Source organism: Calypte anna, chromosome 2 (assembly GCF_003957555.1).
Source record: "Calypte anna isolate BGI_N300 chromosome 2, bCalAnn1_v1.p, whole genome shotgun sequence".
Lineage (NCBI taxonomy): Eukaryota > Metazoa > Chordata > Aves > Apodiformes > Trochilidae > Calypte > Calypte anna.
The window spans coordinates 121931982-121954109 of NC_044245.1; the positions used below are offsets into that span (position 1 = coordinate 121931982).

At 35.2% G+C, this 22128-nt stretch overlaps 1 protein-coding gene across 2 annotated transcripts in view; it reads left to right on the forward strand.

Annotated features, from left to right (window-relative positions):
* ZC2HC1A (zinc finger C2HC-type containing 1A) overlaps positions 1-22128 on the forward strand; it is a 36412-nt gene that overhangs the window by 7175 nt on the left and 7109 nt on the right. Inside the window, exons 2-8 of one of the 2 annotated variants that reach the window (XM_030446286.1) lie at positions 3757-3830; positions 4545-4661; positions 4872-5007; positions 8189-8337; positions 9669-9768; positions 10740-10848; positions 18427-18549. In XM_030446286.1, coding sequence (XP_030302146.1) covers positions 3757-3830; positions 4545-4661; positions 4872-5007; positions 8189-8337; positions 9669-9768; positions 10740-10848; positions 18427-18549 — 808 coding nt within the window. The remainder of the gene's footprint in view (positions 1-3756; positions 3831-4544; positions 4662-4871; positions 5008-8188; positions 8338-9668; positions 9769-10739; positions 10849-18426; positions 18550-22128) is intronic. The other variant, XM_030446288.1, reaches the window with a different exon arrangement.

A 22128-nucleotide genomic window follows, 5' to 3' on the forward strand; every position in this document is an offset into this window, starting at 1 on the left:
ATGTATTGATTTGCTCATATGTACTCAGAAGAATAATTCTGAAGACTGTAATCAGTTTCTGTATTTGACCACATAAGTAGAGAAAGAAAAAAGTTACTCTATGGAAATTTAGGTTTCAAGAAAGTCTAAACTCATAAACTCACTGTAGGCACAGTTTAGACACCCAAGTGCTGTGGTTACTGTAGTGTTGCTAATAAAAGTCCTAATCCAGTAGCTTTATTCACATACTTGACATCTTACTTCGTTGAGCTGTGTGTTTTTATTTGAGACCTGATCTGAGGCAGAGAGTAGGGGAATAGAGTATAAAGCTGCACATCATAGTTTTGGCATCACTTCAGCTGAAATACTTTTTCTGCCTTTGATGTTCACAACCATTTTGAACATACTTCTCTTTTCCCTATCTGTGCTTAGATAATAATGTCTGTTCTTTTCTAAGTCAACTATATTAATTTGTTTCTAATGTAGTCATGTAAACTTCTGGTGATAAGTGCTGTTAAAGGTGGTAAAAGGAAAAAGGAAGTGTTGTTGCTAAATATTGGGTCTTTTGTGACCAAAATTCAAGTAATCCCTTAGTTGTTGCTAGACTTAAAGGAGACTGAAGAAAATCACCATGACACCATCTTACTACCATTTCCTTTTCTCACTAATTTACCAAGCAAATTCTTTTGTTTCTTGATTGGAGCATTTCCTGGTTTTTACCTCCTCTCCCCCAGTACATCCCAATATAACAACCCATTTCTGTTAATTTTTCATAGGGAAAAAGATTTAGGCAATCCATGCCTTTTTAAAAAAAAAATTCCAAGTTGTAAAATTTTGCTTTCGTTTATTCTTTAATTTTCTTAGACTAAAATTATGCAAAATAGGATTGTTCTCCATTTTAACTGCATTTTATAGTTACCATTCTGGAAAACTACAGGTAAAATAATTTAGTAATTTCATTGGACAAGGTTATCCTGTTTGTTTATTGCTAGTGTTAGAAATACTAACGAAATAGGTAAATTCTTTGTGCATTTATGTCACTTATTGTGCAGAAGCGATGTAAGAAGTGTACTGATGGCAATAGATATTATGCATGAATGCCTTAAAAAAAATAAACAAAGCAAAGCAGAAACCAACAAACCAACTCCAGCTTTCACAATTTTATTCCCATATTTTATTTTCAAGTTATTAGATTTCGTGTTTATGACAGTATTAAACCTTCTGTAAGGGAGGGCTGATGGACTTCTAGAGTGAAAAGTTAAGATTTGGTGTATTTATTTTGTTTGTAGTGGAGGTTTTTTTTCTGAGAGAGGATTACTTTGAGGGAGAGAAAAATCAAATATAAGCGAGTAGTAAATTGAGGAGATAAGGGTACAAATATAAAGGACTGTAGGCTTGTATTAGGGGGAAGTAGGTACTGGCAGTAGAAGTAGCTCTTGGCAAATGTGATGGAATACCTGTCAGCAGCAAAGAAGGTTAGGAATGCTGTAAGGCAATGCAGCTCTGTACCTGCAGTGAGTATTAATTGGAATTTGTTACACATTGGTATGTCATATGTAAATACTACTCTACCAGGTGGGTGTCTGTCAAGTCTACTTCTTTTAATTATGAATTTACACACAAGCTCGAATTCCAGAGTTCAGTGAACAGAAGAATATAGTGGAAATTGTAGCTTTCCTTCTTTTACTAAGGCAGATATTTGGAAGAATTATTCTCTCAGTCAAAGCCTTAATCTATCAGTATACACCTTATTTCAAGATCATTAATTCTGATTTGTTTCAGCTAATTTCCTAGACAGAATCAGTGTCACCTTGAATTTCCATTACATGCCTCTGTCACTTGTTTATACAAAGCTGAGGATTGTATTAGAATAATGTGGTAAGAGGAAGTTGAACTCTTTAGCAGAGGTAGTTTGCAGTGGTGCCTGTTAGCATTATCAAGAGTCCTGAGAACTCTGAAGAATGAAGTAATAATACAAACAAAAAATTAATCTGGGCACATCTTTTGTTTCTGAGTGGGAGAACTGAGAAAAACTTTCGACCATTGCTGCTTACCCTTGAGAAAAATGATGAGGGCAGGTTCCATCCATTCAAGCTGTGTATGCCCAGTGTGCACAATAGCACTTGTAATTAGCATTAAATTTAGACATACCAGGCCTATGGAAAAAATTTCAGAAATGATGTAAAATAGAGATTGGAAAAGTACAATTAACAATAAAAAAATAGTTCCTATTAATTGTTGATAACGTGCAAGTGTAATGCGGATGCAAGAACAGAAGAAAAACAAGATTTACCTGCACATTTCATATCTTTCCTACTTTCCCCTAATTATGTATGTCTAAACACACATACATTTAGATGACATAAAGGGAAGCTCGATTACTGCTTGAGCTGTAAAACTCAAAGTTTCTGTCAGTGGAGTCCTGCCATGCTTTGGCAAGGGTCTAATTACGTCTATGTGGAAAAGGTGTAAAGTTAATTAAAGATAAGAACATAAATGTTCTAAACTGCAGAATACTTCTCACAATTTGTGGTTCTTAAAATGGGTTGTGCTCTGTAGTGTATTAATACATTATACATAGTTACATACTGATCAGCTTCTTTCAAGTAATTGAAAAAGGCAGAAGTAGACTGAATGGTTACATAATGGTTCCAGAAATCTTGCTTAGTGTTAACCTTTTAATTTGAAAAAGCAGTTTTTCATTGGGAACCATGGCTGCCTGAATTTACATTTGTTTGCCATAGATCATTTTGCTAAATTTTCCATTTTCTTTAGAACTGGTCTTACATTTAATTGGTAACTCTGTATGTCTAGATGGAAAATTGTTTTCCACTGGAGAACTGGGAACAAACTCAATCAAGTCGTTGAACAGTTGCTGTATTCATTATGTTAATTTAAGCCACTAGTTTGCCTAAAACACAAGTAAATTCAAAGTGTGTTTTTTTTAACTTTGTATAAATAGAGGGAGCTGCATTGTCTGCAATAGCCTGAATAGAGAGTTAGCAACTAGTAATTCTCAAACTTAGTATAAACTTACTGCCTCTTTACTGATATATACATGATATAAAATTATCCCTGTGTCTCTGGTACAGTATTAAATATAATAGATACCTGTTACTGGAAAATTTTAATCTCTGCTGTGACTCCATTGCATAAGGCATGCTATATAAATGTATTCGCTTGCATAGGCTGGGATACTTTGATTTGTTTGTCTTTTATCTGTTTCTGCAAATCTGTTATATATCAAATATACCATTTACATTTGTGCTACCAATGCTTGAATAGCAGCATCAGAAGCACTTTTGTAAACTGTTGGTAATAAGCTGCATAAAATATAGACTAAAAATAGCATTCAATAATTTTTCTTTCCAAGAGAAAGTAGAACAGTTAAACTTAGTAGAGAAAAAAAGTGATGGAATGTGACTTATATTTGGTTCTGAAATAGGTGATTGTCTTCCAAAGACACAGAAGTACTCACTACTGTTACTATGTGTTTGGGCTCTCACTGTGACTTAGAATGAGTCTCTCTTTTTCGTATTGACATCCAGGCATCCCTTTAAAAGTGTCAATTGATGCTGACATCATACTGAGCCTCACTGCTTCCAAAAGTATGCAAGGACTTGTATATCATTTTTCCATTCTGATCAGCACAGCTCAAAAATGTATGTTTATGCAGTAACAACTATTGTTATTGCTAAACATGTGAGACTAGCAATTTTGGAAGAAATTTTATCATTAAACAAATTTTTTATAGACGTTTGTTATGTTTTTTTTAAGGTGAGGTTGCAGTGCAAACTGGGGATCTGCTGCCATGTAAAATTTGTGGAAGAACTTTCTTTCCAGCAGCACTGGTAAGTGGTTTGAGCACTGTGGCTCTTAGGTCTAAAGCGTTCATAGGGGACTTAAAGCAATAATCAGTATAGCTAAATAAATTAGATGTTTGGTTCTGGTAGGGATTTTGTGTTTTATTTTTATTCCCAAGTAAATATGTATTCCAGTTGTTTCAGCTTTAAAGCTCCCTAGGAGGACACAAATTTTATTTCAGCATCCCATCATTTTCTGAAAATACATGCTTCCCAAAGCCCCTTCACTAGGGTCACAGAATCACTCCTTGTCTCTGCAGGTGCAAGCCCTAGCATCATGCAGCCTCAGTTAGTAAATAAAGAGTTTTGTTAGCCATCTTCAAAATATTCTGTTCTCGAATGTTAACAGACATTAGTCTGTTCTTAAATATGAATATGGATTTCAGACACTTTTGGTATGTCTTGCCACTCAATGCAAATGCTGCCTACTTTCTAGCAAGTTTTTATTTGTGACAAGCAAACATGGATGCCTCCTATTTATTCTTTCCCAAGTTTTTTGTGAGTATGCATTCATAAATTCCTATATTTCTGTTTTGAAAGTAATGGCTAGAATAAATACTTAAATGAAAGCTGTCTGTTCTTGTTCTTCAAGAATTTGGCCTTCTTTGCTGGTTAGTATGTTGAGAAAGGGAAATAATATGTTAATAACCATTTTTTCAAAACTAAGTTCTATATTCTCTTTTTATTTTCTCTTGCTGGTAGAAAAAGCATGGACCCATTTGCCAAAAAACTTCTGCCAAGAAGAGGAAGACATTTGATTCCAGCAGACAGAGAGCAGAAGGAACTGACATTCCCACAGTAAAGCCTCTTAAGCCACGGGTATGTTACAATTTAATCTGCATATGAACATTTCAGGCAAACTGTGTATGCATTAAAATAAGGCTTATTTCTGCTGGCAATTTGTGATAATTAGATAAACTAAGACTGGGAAGAAATCTAACTATAACATTGTGTACTAAAATAAGGCATCTTCCCAGCTTGACCTAAAAGCTTCAAACGTATAAAGCTCTTTCTGTTTTGGCTTTGTAGCCAGAGCCACCCAAAAAACCTTCCAACTGGAGACGAAAGCATGAGGAATTTATAGCAACTATACGAGCAGCCAAAGGACTTAATCTTAAAGATGGAGGAAAACTCCCTCCTCCGCCTCCACCATCATATGACCCTGGTATGTAAAACAATCAAGTGCTTTAGAGATTCATTAATTTTTTTATATTTAATTTGTAAAACAATGAATTGGAAAGGAATTTGTTGGCATACAGTATTCACAAGTTCCTGGAGATGATTCTCAGATAGATTATCTCTGTGCAGATTCTTGTTTGTGACAGTGGGGCTGGGTGGCTAGCATCCTCTGTAGCTTTCAAAGTCCATTATTTTGCTATAACTAGCACTTGATATATTAAAAACAAACTTACATCTTGCTACCATCTCAAACTCTAGGCTTAACAAATTATTTCAATACCTTGTTTCTGTCCACAACAGAAACTGTTCAGAAAGCACAGATAAGCTTTTTAATTAGCTGCTGTTGCTGATCTATTTACACTGTAGGAATGCACATCCACTGTGCTCAAGTGTAGTCTCCCATTTCTTGCTGAATTCACATTTAGTTTTGTGTATGCAGAGTTATGGCTATGAGAGGTGTGCAATTTTATTAACAAGGGAATGATAGTCCTGTGGTCCCTTCAGAACTGAGGCTGGGTAAAGTGTTGAAGCAGTCTGATGGTAGTGAGAAGGAAATACACTTTTCAATTAACTTCTTTGATGTGATAGGAAGTTGGAGAATATATTTCTTCCACTTGTCCTAAGAGCTTAACCATCTGATCAGCTCAATGGCTATTTTCAGAAAGATAGGGAAAAGTAGAAAAAACATGTGTTTGCTTCTGCCTGTCTGTGGTCAAGTAAGGATGTCAATGTTGTATCTACTTTGTTTTTCTGCAGGAAACTTGTTAGTTCAGTATTAAGATTGTAGTTGTGCATTCATAGTAAGAAATGAAATTATATTATTCAGCATTCAGTACACTCATTTCTTGCCATGAGCATTTTAAAGTAAAGCAAAGCCAATAGCTGATGGTGTGGATAAGAAACATAATGCTTGATCAAGGAAAGAATTGGTGGCAATCAAGTTGTGCAGGTTCTGAATTACAAGCGGAAGAGTCCAGACCTAAACACAACTTGGAAAGCTACTGAAATGGTTCTCCTTTGGTTGTGGAGACCACAAATGAGTTTAAAGAGAAGGGAGCAACTATTCAGTCTGCTTGAAAGCAGGTAGGCAGGAAAGGGTAAAGAAAGATACCATGCCTCTGTTTCTCTTCATTATGATTTTTACCTTTTTCCAATCTGAGTCTTACTGTTTGTAGTCTTCTGGTTTTATCCTGCTACAGTGGGTAAGATTTAGGAGGGAACAAGGAATGAAGGTGCATTAACTGATCAATGGTTTCTCTTCCCAGAAATAGTACATAAGAAAATAGAGCAGAGGCAAATACCCTTACTCCTTTTCCACTTTACATGTAGAAGAGGGGGAAGAGTTATGCATGGTATCATGGAGCATTTCTGCCCTCTCTTTCTCAGCTCTCTTTGGCATGCCTATTTCTAACTAGCTGCTAGGGTTTTTCCTATAAAAGAAAATTATTATCTATTAATATTCCCTACTTGATTGTATGCTTTGACTTTGCAGACAATTAGTGTTGCTGGTTCTTCAATCTCCTGTTCTTCCTTTTTCTTAGAAGAAATGCCTCACGATATTAAGAAAAAACTTTGTCACTCCATTTGCATTGAACTTGACTGTGTATGTGTATTGCCCACTTACTTTGATTATTTTGTATCTTATATAGCTTATATTGAAACCCAGCAGTTCTTCTGGACAGTACACACAGCACTTCTATGTAGCCAGGTGGCTGACTGGTGCTAAGCATTTTACAAAAGGATGAAGATACAACCCCTGATTCATAAGAGTGTACATAAATCCTCTGCAGTCTGATCCTTTTACTTTATTGGGCTTTGAAAGCCTTCGGTGGGAACTGAGCTGTGCCCCAGCTAGATATATTGTTTCTTATTATGTAGGGGCTTCCTTATTAACTGCATCAATATAGCTGCCTTATTAACCTATACTGCTTATTTATATGGTTTCTTTTTTTTTTTAACTTTGGGCCTATCTTGGCTTGACCATGTAGATAGATACTGTATCTCTTTTTTATCATGTAAGATATAGTTTATGTTTGAGTATTTTGACAGTTGTGCAGCTTATGTAATATTAAAAAAAAACAAACCAAAACCAGTTGTTGCTATCATGTGAGATTCTCATGCTGTCACTTCTGTGAAGGATTGGTGTGTTTTTCCTGTGTCATTTGCTCACACTTTGTGGGTCACAGTTCATGGTTTGGTGGCCACTGCATCATTTGACTTACTCAAAATTGCTTATTAATTAAAAAGAATAACTGGATCACCTGGAAACAATACTAATTTAACCGGCTTTATCAGTGTCCAGCTTTTCTGAAGTTGATGTTTACATGATTTTGGAGGAAATCAGCATCCATTTTTTCCAGACACTAAATTGTCTGTCTGAAACTACAGTCCAAACATTTTGCTTTCCAAGGGCAGTGCATTTTAAGGGATAATTTTCTGGCATACAGATCTCCTGGTATTCTAAACATTTACGTAGCCTTTTTGGGGTTTTTTCCCCCCACTATTAGTAATATTTCCTGCAAATAGTACTGTTTATAATGTGACTAAATTAATCTTTAAAAATGATACAATCAGAATCTTTAAAAATTATACAATCAATTATACAATCAGAAGCAGGGTTTTGTGTTTCTATGGATATCTCCTAGTTTTAATTTGATTTCCTCTGATTCTTTCCCCTTTGTTAAATTTCTGATTAATTTTTTTTAGTGATCATTTCCAGTATTACAGTTAGTATTTCTCTGTCCTTTCCTCCTGTCAGTGAAAATAGATATATTTGTCTTTTGCTATTTGTATGGGAAGGCTTTTAATGCATTTTCATGTCTTGAAGAATTGAACTGTGTGATTTTTATTTAGCCTTTTCTCCACTTATTTCCAGCTAATATCCCTGCCGTGTCCATACAGTCTTTCGCCACCTTCTCTGATGAATAGCATCTCAAAATGTTTCTGATTTTGCTGAGGTTATTTCTCATCCTCAGCTATTCTTCTTATTCTTATCCACTAAAGAAACATCTTTGCTGTTAGAGGTGAATGGTATTATTTTTTGCAGCAAAATGTATTTAATTTTCAGATTCAGGAGCCCTTAATTTTCTCTGGGAGTGGGGATAGTCTTTAAAAGACACTAAGTAATATAAAAATAATTATTAATCCTAAATTTTTGTGTTTTTAAGATTACATTCAATGTCCATATTGTCAGAGGAGATTTAATGAAAATGCAGCTGACAGACACATCAATTTCTGTAAGGAGCAAGCAGCACGTATCACTAATAAAGGGAAACTGGCAGCTGATACCAAAGGGAAGCTTCCTACTCGAACACAGGTGAACTGCAACATTTTTCTTAACTTGTAACTTGCATTCAACATCAAATCAGTCTTGTTAAATATTGCATTGCTCTTGAATGGAATTAAATATTTTAATCTGTAGTTTTATTTTCTCTAAACTAAAATTAGACAGTGAGCATGGGAGAGGTTTTTGCTTTCTTATAAGGGTTGCATATAGCAACATTATTTTTATGATCAGATGTCAGAGATGCAAAGCCAAAAACAGTGATAATTGAAATATAGAGATTTCTGAAAATGACAGGTAAAAATAACAGCAAGAGGTAGAGATGCAGTGTTGGTAAAGAAGGTTGACCTTGAACAATATAAGTTTTTTCAATCCAATTCAAGGATGTTCCTAAATTAGAAAAAGAAAAGTGACTACAGGTTAACCAACAGCAATATTTTGGCTCATGAGAGGTCTAGAGGAATTCAGACATACTAAGGTTAAGAGCTGCAGTAGTTAACTTACCATGGAAACAAATGAGGGATTAAAGTGTAGATGTGTTTTCATCTGAAGGGCAAAAGTGAGAAAACTCAGGTTTTGAGATAAAGACAGTTTCATAAGCAAAGCAAAAGCTGCTCATGATAGCAAATCAAAAGAAGAAATTAATTCATTGCTTCCCATTGACAGGCAGGTGTTCAGCCATCTCCAGGAAAGCAGGGCTACATCATTCAGAATGATTTATTAGGAAGACAAAACACCCTAACTCTGAACATCCACCCCTTCACTCTTCTTTCCCTAGCTCTTTATGCTGAGCAGGATGTTGTGTGTTATTGGGTCTTCCTTTGGTCAGTTGGGGTCTGCTGTCCCAGATGTGTCCCCTCCCATTGTCTTGTGCACCCCCAGCCTACTTGCTGGTGGGGTGAGAAGCAGAAAAGGCTTTGGCTCTTTGTAAAGCACTGCTCAGTAATAACAAAAGCATCCCTGTATGATCAACATCTCAGGATGAATCCAAAACATAGCCTCTACCAGCTACTACTCTGAAGAGAATTAACTATTCCAGCCAAATTCAGCATGGGTGATAATGTTAAGCTCACCAGACAGCTATGGAAAAAGATGAATGAAGCTGTAGAAAAGGGGAAAATTCACAAAGACATACAGTTAGACAAAAAAATAAAACTCCTGAGTAAAGTTAAATAATCTTCCTGACTAGCTCATCTTTATCTATAAGAAAGCAGACTAGCAGAAACCATTTAAATGATCCTATACTAGAAAGAGTTTACCTTTTTGGTAATCATTGTTTTCCCAGTACCTGAGACAACTCCCTGTCATGTTATATAGATAGTTTGATTTAACTGCTTAAATTTCTAGGTTGTATTTTGTTACAGTACAAACCTACTCCAGTTAAGAAGATGCCCTCTGTAGGATCAACGCCACCATCATCATCACGCTTACCACAGCCAAGTGGTGTTAGCAAAACTGTTGTAGGTAAGAAACTAATGTTATGAATTTTCCATTTCTTTTCCAAATATTGAATCTCAAACTATAAAGTTTATAAGGAATATAATTTTAATAGCTGAAAGGATCTCTACAGAATTGCCCAATGATTTAAAGGACATACAGGTACAGTAATTAGGGACATGGTTTAGTGGTGGACTTTGCAGTGTTAGGTTAATGGTTGCACATGATGATCTTAAAGGTCTTTTCCAACCCAAACGATTCTGATCTAAACAGATGAAGTACAAAAATTAATAGGAAGAGATGTGTTACATAAGTGGCTAGGATGGTGTCTTTCTTTTTTTTAATCAATGTTTTTGTGACTTGATTTTTTTTTACTTACACATATGATAGCTATTTATTTTATGGTTGAAATTGATATAATGGTTTGTAAAAACCAGAACCAAAAAAAAGTGAAGTTGGAAGGGGCACTGATTGGCTTATATTCAACAAGACTCTTGAGTACATAGGATCCTCTTGTGCTTTATGTATCTGATCCATTTTTTCTGAATTGAATCTGCAAAATTATTCTGTGCAGTGATGTGTAATTGTATGTATTTCTAATCTCTTGCCTTAGATTTTTCTGTTGCTTTATTCTGTAACTAATTTGTATGCTGAATATCATCATGAACTGGTGAAAATACGTGTGTATTATCACTGTGCAAATACTGATCCTCCTCTGTATTCAGATATCATCAGATATTAAGAATGTTGTTTGTACATACTTTGATATTTTAGACTTCTTTCCTTCTTCTTACCAAAGGAAGTAATAGAGATCTGATATTTTTTTATTAGAGGTCTCAATTGTTTCTTTTTCCTAGTATCTTGACACTTAGTCATACCTTGATTTTTCTAAATCTTGTTTTAAAATGGGCTACTAAAAATTTATACAATGAATTTTATCGTTCTGACAGGAAAGTCTTACATTTTCTAATATTTCCATGCTTGCTTTCAACTGCAAGGTGCCTCTTCAGGTAAAGGACTTTCCTCACCTGGATCCAGTGGGAGCAAAATTCAGACGTTATCACCAGCTCATAAAAACTCACTGGGAATGGTGAACCCACAAGCAGGGTAAGTTTTCATTTAATGTTGTCACTAATGTTTTATTTCATATTTATGTTGTGCTAGTTCTTGAAGTCTCTATGGTCTGTTTGACTTGCTGTTTCTTTCCTAAAGCTTTGGAAGTGCATTGTTTTAATTTAGCCTTTCTTTATAAATACAATTAATGTTTAAGGAAAATTAGAGTAGGCAAGTATGCATTTCTAATGTTAAAATAACACCAAAGGAGGTAAAGTGATAAAAACTGATATGAAGTAAAAGTTATGAAATATGCAAAAGTGGATGAAACTGATTTTATTTTTTTTTACTTAGTAAAAAAATTATAAATCTGTATTTCCTGAAATTTGTGGAAATAAAGGAGGCCTGTGCCACAGATCACAAACCAATTGTGACAGTCTTCCCTGTTAGCCCAAAAGGTTGGGTACTTTCCCTCTTCGTTATCCTGTCTTAAAAGGCTTGAGACATCAAGTGAATGAGCACAAATAAGGCAACAGAAACCAGTGCTCTACAACAGCAGCAGTAGATGTGGATTATCAGAAAGTAATCTACATTCAGTGAAAATGTCATGAAAGGGTGTGAGTAAGGCTGTCACTGATGCTTTGCCAGGGGGTAGTCAGTGCAGACTATCTCAAAAACAAAATGATGGAAGGAAATGAAGACAACAATTCACGCTGTTTCACGTAAGTTTGAGGAGGACCAAGGAATGCTGAGAGAAGATATAACAATACAATAATATGACTGCAGTTTCATGATTTGTGATTGAAGGAGATTTCTTCCTAGAAAATTGAGTATTAGATTAGGTGAAGGCTGTATAAGGTGAAAAATAATAATGTCTTTTGTTTTAAGGGGAGAAGTGGGACATTCTGAAAGGTCTCATGGGGAAAACCAGCTTTATTAATTACACAAAACTAGTAATTTTTAGGTTTTTTTACTCCTAAGTCTTACAAGTTATGCCCAAGTGCATGATGGCTCTGTCACACCTCTTTCCTAACACAATGGAGCATGAGGATGCAGTTTTGTCCCTCTTCATCCACTTGTAAGGTATCAAGTCTTCCAGACACACTAAATGTGGAGTCCATGAAGTTATCAACAGTTTAACCACCACCTACCCCTGGCTTCAGTCTCCTAATAGTCATTGGTCTACAAGTCAGCTTCAGTACTGTTTGTAGGTGTCTATGCTTCTACTGTTAGAAAATCCCACCATCTGTTACTCACTGCCTGATTTTATATCACATTTCTCCATTTTCCTCCTACCACCTCCTGCTCCATTTTCTGGGTATTTTGCATCACTCTTCCTCCTACTCTGCTCCCAGAAAACCTGCCTTTTAATTTTGCTTTCTCTATTGTTCCCTGTTTTTTGTCTAATCTGTACCCAAATTTAATGATTCTGATAGTTATCTAGGTAACCTCAGCAGTATCTGCTGCTACTGGTATGGCTACCTTGGTACAGGTTGCCCTACACAGTTCATGCACAAAAGGTCTCCAACACTCCCCTGGATTATCTAGTCACATTGATCATGTATCGATTATTTTACATGCTTCCTAAGTCAATAATTTGACTTGAACCTTTATACCTCTACTTAGTTCAAATTAAGCACTTGTTTGTCTTCGAAGCAAATTTTTTGCATATCAGAGCAGCATGTGGCATACTCTTCTATTGGGCTCACACAGCACCCATCTGTACTTAGCTGAATAAGCACTAATCATTGGCCTTGACTTGTTTTTTAGACAGTGTCCAGTTTTCTTGTAGTGGTCTTCTTGGTATGGGTCCAGCAGAACCTCTTGGTCACACATGGATTATTAGGATTTTAACATGGGAGAGGTTGAGTATGTTTATAGTATTAAGAAATGGAGCTGGAAAAACTTGCTTTAGGGATGAAACAAAGGGTTGGCAGCAATGCAAAGGAAGTAAAGAATGTGATGTAAAGTTGAGCAGACAACTGGAACTTGAAGCTAACAAGCCTTTTAGTCTCCAGTGTTAAGGGTAAGACCATGCAAGAAGTAGAGGTAAGTTGAGAGGACAAAGAGTCTTTGTATTAGTGAACAACAAATTTTCTATGGAGGGAAAGAAGAAATTACTTGAGGAAACCAACAAAGATAGCTGGGTTGTGGAACTGGATAAACAGAGTTCTTTAATTGTCAAGTGACACAATGAAAAGAGAAACCACGTGCAATAGAGATCTATATGTTTAATCAAATCAGTGGAATGGTACTTTTGGTGTTAGATGAAGGAACACATTCTAGGGGGAGATGGGAAAGGAGAAGCATTGCTGTATTGTCCTGTATGATTGACTTTTGCTTTTCTTTGCTTTGCATCAGACTTCAGCTTTTCTGTTCCCACTGCTCTCTTTTCCCGTATTTTCTCAAAACTAAAATTTGGGAATGGTGATCTTAGGTTAGTGAGAAATGAGAGGTTGAAGAGAATTATAAAGTTAAAGGTGTGTCATAGATGTGATGTAATCGGAGACAGCATTCATATTTCAGAAACAACAAATGGATGGGGTACAGGAATAAAGGAAAGGGTTATCTTGTGCATCTCCAGAAAATGGCATAAGCTGAATGTGAGCAAAAGTAAATTATTTGTATCAGAAGTAAAGGGGCTTGTGTTGGGTAGGCATAGCACAAGTACAAGGAAATGATACCACAGGAAGAGGGATGTATTGCTATGTGAAACCGTGATCATTGTGAGAGAGGAATGGTAATACAGGGAAGAAAGATGAAGTTGAAATGCTGGTTACAGAAGGGTGTCCTTTTCCCAGGGAAAGGAAAGAATGGAATTCAAACCAATGGGGGAAAGGCACAGCATGGTTGAGATGCAGAAGTTGAATTAACACCTATTGCGAAGTGGCAAACAAGTAGGTCTGCAAACCACAGTAAAACAAGTCAGTTGACATAATTTGAAGACATGTTTCTGATCGCAGTGATACATCCCATCTGTCTGGGAATTTCTTTTTCCTGTTAGATTTTTAATTTCAGTTTGTATTGGTTTGTGAGGGGCTACAAGTTTTGAACTTCACTCTTAACAGGGAAGTTTTATTTCATTTTACCAGTCAGTTGCTCACTGGACTTACTACCATGTATTCTGTAGACTTCATTTCCTCTTCAGAAGGTTGGAGGGAGACTTCTGGTGTGACCAAGCCAAATAGCAGGTAATATATGGAGAAATGTTTGCACAGGTTCTGTCTGTTCACACATGCTGGTAACTGCAAATAGCTGACTGGCATAACTCTCAGACAATCTTTGATGAGAGGTAGTGAATGTTAGTTCAGCTCATAACCTTACTTAATTGCCTACACAATTTCTAATTTTTTAAGAGTATGAATGGTGTTAGTGTGTCCTTCTCACTTCTCCCTTGTAAAAAAATTGTTCTCTTCTTGTCTTTGCCAAATAGTCCTTATGATATCTTTCTGTTCATACTAACCAGTCTTCTCACAGATGTCTTTTTCACTTAGAAAAGAGTTCTGAGACTTAGCAGTTCTTTCTTATGGCTATATTGGATTCATTTATGAGAATAAATACATCAGGGTTTTCATTGAAGTGAAGAGTTGTAGAAGCAGTTACAACATGAAAGAGGTGCCTCAGATTTGTCACTAGTGACAGGCATGGTCAACCTCCTATATCAGAGTAAGAATAGTTAATATTATAGTGATACAGGTTTTAAACATTAAAGCATCTTATAATTTAGGCTATAGCTAATTGCTGCTAGAATTCTAAAAGCCCTTTAAAATTTTATAAAAACAGTTATCATTAAGATGAAACAAAACATGTTTCTTTTGCTACATTTACAATTTAAGTAGTAAATGACAAGCTGTACATGAGATCTGAAATTGTGTAGTATCTGTCAGGCAGAACTCATGCTGTAAGATGTCCTACTCTTTCTTCTGAGTTAGTGAACTGATGTACCAAGCACGGTGTCACACATATGTTGTTTTAAGTGAAGTCTTTCAAATGGAATGTTAAGGCATCACACAACTTATTTTTCTCCTTGGCAAATATTTCAGATCCTACACACTCTTTTGGGCCAGGCTGAATTTCAAATTTTGCTTTAAGAACAAGCTCCTGCAGTTTGCCCTATGGAAAACTAATTCTGGCAGAGGTTTACATATGAAGACAGCAAAACCTTCAATTTTTGCCTAGACTGTTGTAAATTTGGCAGAGAAACGTGAGGATTTATTGTAGAATTAAAATTATATGTAGCAGTATCAAGGATGAATTATATGTATATTGGAGGGGGGTCAGCTGCTTTCTTGTATAATCATGGAACCTGGGAAGGGGCAAGAAACTGGCTCGTTAGCAGCCAGAAGCGAGGAAAATCCCCAGGCGTGCAGTTTCCAACTTGCGCTTTAGGTGGCACTCTTGAACTGCTGCCTGAAGCTTGTGGCTGTTCCACGAAGCTGCTTTTGAGTTAAAGCAAAACTGGGTTTCAAAGGCGCTTTATTCAGTAAAGATTCTTGAACTTCATTTCGAATGAAGTTCAACTTCGATATCGCAGTATAGATTTTTATTTTCTATGAGCTGAAATAGAACCAAATTTTATTAACTCCCTTATCTAGGTCTTTTTTTGCTATATTGTTTCTTTTTAAAATTTTAATTCACCTCTTCTACTACTGAGACACCACAGCATCATCAACATAAGCTAGGTTAGTTTCAGCTTACTTTACACAAGTAGCTCAGGATATGGCAACTGAACTCTGCTGGTTTTTTTCTACTGGCTGTACAGAAGAAGAGCACAGCCAATTATAAGTATTAATATAAGGGTATCATTTCCAAGTCCACTAGAAAAGCAAGTGAAAGTGTAAGCAGTGTGTGACTCTATTGCAGTCATTAGGAAAACCTTCGTTCCCGTGCATGAAAATAACTTTTCATCTTTTTGATATCAAAGCACAGGGAAAAGGAAAATTATTTTATAGTGAATATATTTTATAGTGAATCATGTTAAGATTCTAAGTTTGATACATATTTGGTAAGAGTACAGTGTAGCACTATCTTACATTTCTTTAGAGGTGGGGCAGTTCTAGTTAACTGTCAGAACTAGTAAGATCTTGAGGAGTTAAAAATGGGTAGGTGGTTCTTCCTATCCTACTGCTAAGCAAACAGGCTAAATCCACCTCCACTTGCAAACAGTTTTGTCTAGCAGAAACTGAAACCACGGTTTGTGGCCAGCCAGAGTTTTTTTGCATTTATAGATTGTCTATGCATGTTTCTTTTATAAACAGTATTTGGCTTTTTTTTTTTTTTTTTTTTTTTTTTTTTTTTTTTTTTTACTGGGACTTGGAAGACTATGTGATGTTTTACTTTATTTGGTTTGGGGGATTAAACATACTATTTAGTGTAAAGCTTGTCAAAGTTATGCCTACTGGGAATCATGTATGTTAGTGATGCATCCAATACTGTTTTACAGCTGAAATGCAATATGAATGGCACACTAAACCACTATCAGTGAATTTTTAATTCCACTTCCATATTTGCCATATAGCGTGCATAGCCTTTAAAAGCACTATATTTTTAAAATAGCTTGTTTCTTCCTTTAAGGCTATAACTTTCATGGCTTTGTTCAGTTAAATCTAGGTAAACTAGAATTTATCTCCGTGGTCATTTCAGAAGTTTCTTATGATTGTTCTTTACATTAGTACATGAAAGGGCTGTTGGTTTTGGGCTTTTTGGTTTTGTGTTTTAAGTGAGGAAGAACGCTATGTCTTTATTTGGGCAGTATCATGACTACTTCTAGATTATTGTCTTAAATATTCCAGAAGTTCTGGAGTCCATGGGTTATGCTGATAAACTTAAAGGTTCAGAAAAGAGCTAAGAAAATTGTAATAGGTTGGAGTGACTTGCAGTGTCAAAGGCATCAGCCTTGTTCCCCAGTCCTTGGGAAATATGTAAGGAGTACATATTTGATCAAACAGGAATGGATTAAGCATTTCCTGAATTAATTAGTTTGAACTAGAACTTCTGCTTGGGAGAAAGAGTGGGAAGAGAAACTCTAGAACTTATCTTGTAGCCTACATTAGTTGGTTTGAAATTATCAGGACTAAAATCTCAGTGTTCCTGCTGACTTTATGAGTGAATATCATTTAGCATTGATGTGTATTTATTCCTTATGGGGAGGTTTCCTTTGACACTTTACAGATATTATGTGGACTGCAAAGTTCACATCAGAAGCTTCCCCCCAAAAAAACTAATTATATGGCAAATTTTATAGAATATTATTGTAGAAGGAAAATTAGAAATAGTATAATAGGTATGTTGGAGATGCACCAAAGCCTTTTTTTAATAAATATGTTAAAAGCTGTGTTGAAAGTAATATGCTTCCTTGGCAGCAATTAGCTGTTTAGTAATTTTCTTGGCATGTAGTTCATTGAGATTCTATGACAAGAATCAGAAAACTGCATAGTAATTTAAAGAAACACTTTCTCCAGTGTGTTTTGTTGGTTTTGCTTGTTTGTTTTTCCTTATTGCATCCCTTCAGGAGTCAAAAGCTTCCAGAAGAGCTAGGTTTCAGCTACCTTGGCATTTCTGTCCATTTTGCTTTGCTTCTTTATAGTTCTTTAATTTCTGAATGATCAATGAAATACTCTAAATGTCTCAATTTTTTCAGTTAGGATTAAGTTATAATATATTTTTGAGAATAAGAAGAACCTTCTGTTACATTATTGAGTTAGGGATGAAAATAGAATTTTCTTTTTGCAGGGTTTACTTTATAGCCTTAAGTGATTAAGAACTATAGAAGTTATGATTTCCTAAAAGCTATAGTTCTTGTGATGGTGTTTGGAAGGGATGGTGGTGGGCTGCTTTTTTTTTTTTTAATACTTTTTTAAAAAAAATTTTGGTGTACTTTTTATTTGGAAATGTTATTTGTAATAGTAAAAAGTGTTTAAATATTGCTTGTGTATATAGTACTGTTTGTGAGAGTGAGTTTTTTGCTACTAAAACAAAGCTGTTGTTTTGTTAGTGTGTTTTGTTTTGAGGTTGGCTTTTTGTTTGTTTTTTCAGACTTTCCTCTGTTTTTTTCTCATCTTCATAAAAGAAAAGAGAATGGGGAATGGAAGTCTGGAAGTCATGTTACCCTCTTTGGGCACAATGCTCAGCTTTTAACAAAAAAAAAATCAAAAAAGGGGAAAAAATTTCCTTCTTAATTGTAAATTTAAGGAGGCTTTTATTTACGTCTTGGTTATTTTCTAATATCTTGGTAAAGTTACTGTGACTTGTAATTATGAGCCCCTTTTTCCAGATGTGATAAGTGTTTAGCGTTAGAAAAGCCATTCTTAGAAGGCCACACATGAGTGTGTTGTACAGTTTGTGTGGATAACTGGCATTAGGGTTTTTTTAATTTTGTTTAAAAAAATTATTTAAAGAAAAAAATTATTGGAAACATAACCCAAATGTAAGTCTATCAAATCCTCTCCTCTTTAAAGAAACCCTTTTTTTTCTGAATTATTAAAGTCTGTTTTGTACATTTTTTTTAGTCAATGAGAGTTCCTTGGGAATATGAATCTTTAATAGTGAATATTTATTTATTTATTTGTTTGTTGCAATAGCTTAAATAGCAAATTACCAATCTCCTTATGAGTACCCCTTTATATGTTTTAGTAGTAAGATGGACAAATTAGGCCCACCACTGCGAACTGGAAGAAATGTGCAAAACCTTTATGACATTGATACAAAGACAGACAGTACCATCAAAAGACCAAATGAGTTGTTGCCTATAAAGAAGTAAGTATCACAAATCAGTGTGGTTTATCTGTTTTTCAGAAATTTTCCTACAAAGCTTTGGAATAGTAAAAGTGTGACCTTGACAGCCATCTGCTGAAAGTATGATTTCAATGTAAATGCTATGGGAGAAGAGTACATAATATAATTAGTATATGTTTCATGCTGAGTAAACAGCTTCATACTAGAAAAAAAAAGGTGAATACTTTTTTGAGATACGATTTCTTCTGCTACTGACTGATTATGGACCTATCTTAGAGACACATGTTCTATGACCAAGTAAAAGACAAATATTTATCCGTCTTCTACCTCTGTAGTGATGAGCCAACAATATAAGTAAGGCAGACTTTGTAATTAAATCAAACTTGTCTCAGATAAAGACTTCTGAATATTCAGAAAGTTTAAGATCTTAGTGCTGTTTCAGTGTTGAAAACAAAGCTGAATCATCTTTGAGTCTGGACTAGAATATTTGAACTCAAGTTTCTATTTTAAAAAGGATAAGAAATGAAAGGGAAGAAGCGCTTCTTAGACAAACTTTTTTTTTTCTTTTATTGCTCCTTTGTATACTTGTTTACAGTGTATAAAGCCTGTGAACCATAAAACAATTAGGTTGGGTTTTAATTGTTTAATACGTTACAAAGGTTTTGCACATCTGGCTTAGTAAGTTACTAACTGTGCTTACCATAGCCCCTGTCACCACAGCAGTGCTTTGGTTTTTCTTTGTGAGAGAACTTCTTAAACAGTACAGGCTCTTACTCTACTCTTCGTAATATCACTGTTCGTATTCAGATAGTCCACTGGGTTTGTGAATTAAATCTGCCTTCCTTGCACGAAGGAAGTTATTCAGTAAGTTATATACCAGTAGCACTAGTTAATGTGAATGGCTATTAGAAAGTGCTAAATTCAGCACAGCAATATGGATGGTTAATTTATGGAAAGGTTTCTGGACGTGCATGTCCTTAGTCATATGGAACTTATTTATGATTTTGTACAGAAATATGAGCTGTTGTGGGTGACAGTGGTAGCTATGAAGAATATGTAGAAACGCCCTGTGTAGGAAGCAAGCTTGATATTTCAGCAGTTTTTAGCAAAATCCAAGAACTTTGTGAATGTGTAACTCGGCAAAGGCAAAAAAAAAAATAATTTTTTTTTTTTGCTTTTGAAAATTTCTTTCAGTTTTTCATTTTGCAAGCAGTGGTAACTCAACTAGATGAGTACAGCGTGAGCTGCTTTAGAAATGGAAATCCCCTTCAATCTTATTTCTTTGGAAACTGAAAATAGATAATAAGCACCTTTGAAGGCATGTCTAGCTTTTAAGAGTTCAAGGTGACATTGCTACACAGCCTCATCTGCTGTCAGGCAAAACCAAAAAGACCCAGCAGAGCTGGACACAGACGTGGCAGAGGTTGGGACAGATCAGAAGAGACCAAGCTACAGTGACAAAAGTTGAGATAATCAGGAATATCTGACTTTGTTGGAAGACATCTGGCTCTAGAGATCACATTTCAACTTGAGAGTGCAATTCCAAGATGTATCATTGAATAGACATGAAACCTGATGCTTATTATGTGTCTAGATCTGGGCTGAATAAAAATGTTGACAGTGGTAGCCTGCTTTTTTTGTTGATTTACTCATCAAAATGTCAGAAATCATTACAGTTATAAAGACCCTCATTAAGTATATAGCCATTAAATAGATTTTGGGGGGTTTCTGTATTTTTAGAAAACTAATTGGGGGAAAAAAACCTACAGAAGTGCTGCAGAATGCAATGTTGAAACATTTCAGAATTTAGATACCCTTCTTAAATCTTTAATGAATCATGTTTTATCTATTTATGGGACCTCCTGCTGCCTCCCTCAGCAGACAAGATGGAAAGAGCACTTTGATTGTGTCTTTTCAATATTTTGGGTTTGTTTTTTGTTTTTTTCCCTAGTTCAGTCAGCAGTCTGTATTGCTGTACTAGACACCACATGGAGTATGGTTTTAAAACACTAACTTCTGGGAAATTTCTCTAGTGTACACCTAGTATTAAAGCATCAGGAGAATTTTCAGATTACTAACTGGGGTAGATTGCATGCTCTCAGGAGGAGTGAACAGTTGGAATACAGAAAGGAGTAGTGGATATTTTTTTCATGTTTATTTCTTTCAAGTATTGAGGATTCCTAGCATTATTATATTAAAAAATTATTGATTCACAGTACATCCTTGAAGTTATTTCAGAAATTCATGCTATTAGTTTTGAAAAAGTAGTATGTTGGTTCTAAGATGAAAATACAGAGAAAACTGTGAGTAATAATTAGGAAAATTTATTTTAAATTACTTGGAGTTGTCATAAGAGGAATTTAGACATTTGTGTTCTTTGTATCATTGTCTTGGTTGTCCTTGACCTGTGTCACTTGTGTTTATAAATGAATTTTTCTTTATATGCTTTTCTAGCTTCCATGACAAGTAAAGTGACAGACCAGTAGGTGTTTTCCATTATTAAGCTCTAATCAATTTTATTCAATTATGATGCAAGTGTAGAACTCTTCAGTGTAGAACAAATAACACAAGACAGTAATATACTTACCTAGAAACATTGTAGTTTAGGTTATGCTTAAAATTATATCCTAGATTTTTGTAATTTTTGAAAGGCTGCCGTAACTTCTAACAGATTTTTATTCTGATCTAACTTTGTAGTACTTTTCAGTCTTCAGTATTTTATTAATACAATCTCCTTGCTAAATAAGAGGGCAGATGTGAAAATTAGCAGAGAAGATTGGTGTTCTGCCCAGTGAACCAGAAAATTTGGTGGTTCCACTCTACCTGTTGCATGTAGAATCCACTCTTGTTGAACTTGAATAATTAATTTAGATATAATTTCACTTGATTTAATATCAAATTTAGTTCCAGATTACCACTTCTGTGCTTAATCATTTGATGACTTTTTCCACTGAAGTGCTTAAGTGATGGCAGAAGCTGAAAAGCCACCTTTAGCCTACAATCATAACATGAAGGAAGAAAGGTGTCATGCAGCATGCCTGAAATTTAAGAGTTCTTCAGTATGTTATTTGTCAGTTGTCAATGTTGCGTTTGAAGTTACTGGAGTTGAATGCACTTCCTTACATATACTTTCAAAACCATATAAAGCCTAAGTTGTTCATAACTCTGAAAGGAGCAGTTAGTTTCATCTGAAGTGAAGAAAAAATAAACCAAAACAAAAACAGAAAAAAAAAAAACCAACAAACCAATAACATCTAAAACACTTTTGAAGTTTTGTTGCTGATTGGGCTCTCGGTGACTGATTTTTTAAATGATATCTTACTTTTTTTTAATGTCCATGACCCACTCCAAACTTAAATTTCATTTACTCATTGGTGTTCAAGAATGAGAACACAAGAACTTGGTGAGTCATGAATCAGATGTCAGTTACTGAAGTCTTGCCAAAGAAGAAGAGATTCCAGTGGATGGTAATTCTTCTGAGCAATGAGAAAGAGTTCTGTCAGTGTTCACTGATGATAAGGCCACCTTTTTCCTATCTTTCTTGGTGCCACTCAGATTTTTCAGGGGACTCAGAGTTTTTACTCATCAGAGCAAGCAGTG